General features: G+C 43.1%; 1 protein-coding gene across 2 annotated transcripts in view; it reads right to left on the bottom strand.

Moving 5' to 3' along the window:
* Nucleotides 1-1,134: 1,134 nt before the first annotated feature.
* Nucleotides 1,135-6,000, bottom strand: part of RSPO3 (R-spondin 3) — an 87,306-nt gene continuing 82,440 nt past the window's right edge. For both annotated transcript variants that reach the window (XM_007064397.3, XM_043542872.1), the window contains exon 5: nucleotides 1,135-2,311. In XM_007064397.3, the coding sequence (XP_007064459.1) occupies nucleotides 2,118-2,311 (194 nt within the window). In that variant the 3' untranslated portion in view covers nucleotides 1,135-2,117. The remainder of the gene's footprint in view (nucleotides 2,312-6,000) is intronic.

Here is a 6,000-nt window from a genome sequence, read left to right as displayed (position 1 = left end):
GGCTGGCAGAGACACATACATCCCACATGTGCTTTTCAAATCCTGACTCCCATTCTGCACTGGCTACGGAGGAATGGGCAGAATTTGGCACCCACAGTGGTTAGAAATGTCTAACAGAAATGACAGGATTAGCCTGGATCTGAAAAATGGAAGCTAGCATACTTGGGGAATAATATGAAATAGATATTTGATGAAAGGGAGACACTGGGACAGCAGTAGTACCAAGATAGCCCTTGGAATGTAAGTGAATAGTAAGGTAAGTAGGGGCTTGACATCTGATACAGAGGCAACAATACCCAATAGGTTAACTTGTGCCTCGTTAGCCACTGCTCAAGGTAGGGGTTTATGGAGGTCACTGCTCCAGTGGGATCTCTTGAGGCATTGTGCCTTACTCAGGCTGAATATCAGAGAACATTTCCTAACAAAGAACTCTATAATCTGTGTAATAATCTCCCAAATTAATGGCGGAAGTGCTAGCAGCTGGGACATTTGAAGAACTGGACAAAGCACGGGAGAATATTATTATTAAATATATGCATTGCATTAGCACCTACAGGCCCCAGTCAGGAATCACAGCCCCTTTGGGGTAGGGACTCTTCATGAATTAAAAGGGTGGTCTCTGCCCCAAAGGGTAAGTAAAATGTAGGAAATAATCCTGCATTACCAAGGTCCTTATCCAAATGCCACTGAAATCTTTCTATTAACTTCAATGTGCTTTTGGGTTGGACTCTCAGGGCAAAATTTGGTTCCACTGAAATCAAGGAAAGTTCTGTCATTGACTTTGATGGGGTAAGGATTTCACTCATATCCTGTTAGGTATTTTCCATCTTTATGTTATTCTATAAAGATAAAATCCATCCCTGAGCAGAGAGCCAGCACAAAGCCTACCCACCACTTAAGCATCACTGTAGCCTTCAAACTAGAGTGTAAGCAGGACACAAGTGGTGCATGGGCCTTTTCTGGCCTTCTGACAAGTGGTGAATTTCACTTTGGCTGTGCCAGAGCGAATAAGTGGGGCATCTGTAGCATGATTTTCAAGCAAACAAAAATGGACCAAACTTTATCCACTCAATCCACAAATATATTTATTGTAGTGGCTTCTCTTTCACTAGATATACATTGTTAAAGATGTAGTATCCCTTTCTCTCCATGACGTTCATAAAGCTGATTATAAAGTAGTAGATTCTTCCAGTAAAAAAGAAGAAGAAAACCCCCACGACTGTGAAAGACACATATTTCCGTGGTCTATTTTCTGTTCTTTATTAACTCAGCATTGTCTCCTACAAATACAATTTGTCAGTCACTGGAAGATTTGAAATGTAGATTTAAGTTACACATAGTTATAAAAAGCATAGAACAGCATGCACTGTACCACTGTTTAGACCAGAAAACATTGTGTTGTCCCATAGCCAAGAGTGCTATACGAGCAAAGCGCCACCACTTCTCCTTTAGGAACTTCAGTCTCTGAAGCTGCAGTTGCTTCCACTTCTTTTCCTTCTTTAACTTTCAACACCCTGCAGGTATTCCCCCTGGTATTTCTCACGAGTCTGGAACAAGTACCGGGGAACCCCAGGGTAATTCAGTTCAGATCCACCACAAGGTGCAAAACCTTAGATTCATACTGGCTCTTGAAAAATGGGTTCCCTCCTGCCCCTCTCTGAATATTTATGTACAATATACAACGGGATACTTTGTCTTTGATTTAGACATCTCTCTTGTCTCATGCTTTGCTTAAACAATACCTTGAAAAATATTTTACAGAGGAAGCAGGTTTTCATCCAGATGTCATTCATTATATTGCTATATTTTATACCCTATTAATAAGTATATACAAATTTTCTTAATTGCCTTTTGCAGATGCATGGCAGCATATAATGTAACAGTTTTAAAGTATCCCTTTTTTAGTTTTTTTTTTTTTTTTTTTAATTCTTGGCTCATATCAGTCTTTTTAATAAACTATGATTGCCTGGAGAATATAGGAACTATTTGGAATGTTGTTTAAGGTTTAACAATAACTGATAGCATTGTCCATTTGTGGTTTGAATGGCTTGAGCATCTGTCATGGGGATCTGGTTGAGATAGCAGCATCATAAATCTAAAACAATCAGGTAAGGCCATTAGTGTACAGTGCTGATGGGTACTGGGTTCTGTTGTTTATCTTGGGCTTTTCTTTTCTTCGGCTGCATTTTGTTTTTGTTTTCCCGCTGTTCTCGGTTTTGTCTTCGGGATTCTCGGCCTTTGTTTTCCTGCCTTGTCTCCCTACTTTCTTCTTTGTTTGGCCTTTTCCCTTTCTCATCTCTATTTTTTTTCCCTGAAATAAAAATACATGGCACATTATAAGCAATACTCAGACCGTCCCAGTCTTTGAATCTCGTCTGTTTGCCAACAGCCTGAAAAATCGCCCTTTGATTACAAGCTCATGATGCTGAGGGTTAAAACCAAACATTAACCCAGTTGTCTGGAGAGCAATCATAGGTATCCATCTGTGAATCAGGTCATCAGGTAAAGTCCTGACCTAGGGCGAGTTTCTCTACCCCCTGAGTTGAGCAAAGTGGCTGGAGTCTGGCCATAACCAGACAGTTGAAAATTCCTCTTGTGTGGGGGAAGTTCTTAGCTGGTACAAAGCCGGCATCGTTGGTTTCTATGCCAACTGCCCCACCAACAGAGGTCATTGTGAGCATGGCAGAGTGACCTGCACTCCCTCAATTCTCATTTGGTGTATGCTCCAGCTGACGCAAGTTAAAGCACTCCCTAGGATGCTATAACTTATACCTGAGCCAGGAATCTGAGCAAATGTGGCTAGTAAATCATGGAGCTGTAACTGGCTCCCTGCTTACTCCCCATCTCTGTCCCAGAGCTCTGCTCAGCACAGGAGAATATCTGGGATCCACAGTCTTAAAATTGTCCCTCTCCTGCAGAGGATTTCCTTCCCTGCAGGGAGAACTCCCTTGAATAATATTGACTCCAGCACTGGTATGTGACCATAATAAGAGAAAATATTAACGTCTTAAGTGCTGAACCTTTTACCCATTGATACAAACCTGATGAATTCAATCACTTTACTTTATTTTCTTAAATATCTCTGAGGGTAGAATTCTGAGGCTTTTGCTACCATCAAGGCTCTCTTGAGTAAAGTTTCTGTTCCCTTAAAGAATATTTAAAGATTGCTATTTCTGTGGATTATACATGCAATACATTTATTCTTCTATTTCTTAGGTTTACGTTAGAAACTGCTCCACATATGAAATACTGACAGTTAAACTTGGCTTTACAAACAAACTTAAAGCTTAGTGGGTTTTTTGTATGTGAGAATTGGTCCATATACTGAACCCAATCAGTGAAATTTACCCATATGCAGAAGAATCCCAGGTATGCTTCAAAACAGTATTTTAACTGAGGTGTAAATAGCATATGGGCCTTGTGCTAGCTCCCTACGCAAGGGATAATTTCACTGTTTGTGCAGTATTGAGAAACACCTAGTTAACTGTTTTATGGCACCATGGCAAATATTGTATGCTGAAAACAACAATCACTGCTTATTACAGCAAAAAAATACTTTAGTCCAGGTCTCATAATTGTATATCATCAGAAATACCCTGGGTTTCCTGACATATGTATCTGGAAACAGAGTCAACCAAACCTGGTTCCTAGGTAGTAGATCTCTGTGTTGTCTGCAATGGAGAGGGTGACCAATATAGGAAACCAAGTCCAGCCCAGACATGAAAATAATGGTGAGAGTCTCTGGTAACTTGTGGGGGATTGAAAGCCAGTTCAGGATGGAGGAAGGGAATAGTTTCAGTCTAAGGAAAGATGAGAGAACAAGATTGGGGTGTCAGACTAAGGGAGGAGAAGACAGAACAGCATGAAGGGTTTCTTGGAGATTGGGGAGAGAGGCAAGGAGTAAGGCTAGAGAATGAAGGGGTGGGGGTATATTGTAGCCCATGCTTGATGCATAGACTTTTAGTCAGATGTATTTTTAGTAAAAGTCATGGAGAGGTCACAGGCAATAAACAAAAAATCATGGCCCGTGACCTGTCCATGACCTTTACTATAAATACAATGACTAAATCTTATCTGGGTGGCCCTGGGACACCACTGCTCGGGGGGCCCCCAGTGGGGTGCTGCTCTAGAAGTCCTCTGGGGTGTCACTGCTATGGGGAGGCCTGGGGCCAGCACCCACCAGCCACTGCCGAGGTGGGCCGCACTGGCCACTGCTCGGGCAGTCCCCAGGGCCAGCTGCCTGGGGCCACCCAAGTAGCGGCTGGTGCAGCTGGCCATGGGCTGCTCCAGCAGCGGCTGCTGCAGCTGGCTGCGGGGCTGCTACAGAAGTCATGGAGGTCGCAGAAAGTCACACAGCCTTATGCATAGTTTCCTGGCTTGTTTCCCAACCAGTCCATTCGTGACCAGTTCTAGCTGATAATAGATTCAGATGAAAGTTAGGGTATTTACACTTCCTAAGTTAAATATGGATGAATAACTGAGTCTCTCTTCTGTTACTTCAGAAACTTGAAATACTGCTTTGCTTTTAATCCAAAATTACTCCAATGATTATAGATGGCTAGACAAAACTAATAGACAACCCTATTAGCAGCAGGTGCTCCCTGAATGGCAGATCAGCACACAGTGTGAAGGGCAGCAGAAATGAAATGACGACTTGTGGAATGTGCGCCCAGTTCTCAGAGAGAGAAGTCTGAAAGTGTTGGGTTACGTACCATTTCCATGTTGAGTTCCTTTTTGGAGGTGAACATGCATCAAGCCCAGTTCTAATATTATATATCTATATATCAGTGATCATTTTGAATTCAGTTCTAAACCTCTGTGAAAACTATTGACCCCAAATGAAATATTATTTTAATGGAAATCAACCAGACGTTCAATATTTGACATTGTTCACTTGGTGATGGTCCAATATTGTACAATGGTCCAAGGGTGATGGTCCAATATTGTGACCTCCTAACCGCAATGCTTTGGACACATTGGAAAGGCACTCCCTCCCCTCCTCTTCGGTCACTGATTGATTTGGAATTTTTTTAGCTGCTCATGGCAACTCACTGATCTAGCCCTGGGACTTTTTTTTTTTTTTTTTAAAAAAAGCAAACTGATGTAATTATTACTTAAGACAGGCAGAGATATTTTTGGAAAGAACTTGAAACTCAGTAATATTCCTGTTACCCAAAGAATGAGGATTTGGTCTGAGAAGTGCTCTAAAGTAACAGCATGAGTTTACTGTGCAACATATTGGTCTTGCAGAACACTGAATTAAACAAAAATCGAGGGGGGAAGGGGTTTGGCTGGCCCTGTAGGATGCACAAGAGGAGTAAGGGGCACATGGAGTGTCTTCCCTCTTGTGCTGCTGCGGAAGGGCTGGGCATAGTCCCAGTGGAGAGTTCTTGACTAGCTACCCTATGGGCTGGTCTACACTAGACCGTTAGCTTGACCCAGCTGTGTTGCTCAGGAGTGTTAAAAAAGATCACATGCCTGGGAACTGTAGTTAAACTGCCCTAAGCCCTAGTGTAGACAGTGCTAGGTTAATGGAAGAATTCTTCCCTTGACCTAGCTATCTCCTCTCAAGGAGATGGATTTACTACAGCAGCTGTAGCGTTTCTAATGGAGACAGCACCTAAAGCTGGCTGGAGGTGGAGGGGAGTCTACTGGAAGGGTGGTGGAGCTGCTGCGTCAGCATGGACTCTGCAGGAGCACTATGACAAAAATCAGGCGGAGCCAGTCAGCTACACCTGGAGGGTCCTTCTGCAGCTCAGCCACTCTGCTCACCCCTCCGGAGAGGGGAATCGCTTAAAAGCTACAGTCCCACCGTGATGAGTTACACCAAAGCCAGTGTTGGCAGTGACTGAGAACAAACTGCACTGATGCCCCTTAGCACACTGCTGGGCCCAGCCAACCTGCACTTGGTGTAGGACCCAAGGTGAGGGAGAAGGTGGATCTAAGATAACTTCCTGCTCCCCAGTTATTGGCCTGACTAGGAGCTACAGCGATTCCCAG

The sequence above is a fragment of the Chelonia mydas genome, chromosome 3, assembly GCF_015237465.2.
Source record: "Chelonia mydas isolate rCheMyd1 chromosome 3, rCheMyd1.pri.v2, whole genome shotgun sequence".
Taxonomy (NCBI): domain Eukaryota; kingdom Metazoa; phylum Chordata; order Testudines; family Cheloniidae; genus Chelonia; species Chelonia mydas.
This window is presented reverse-complemented; position numbering and strand designations above follow the sequence as displayed.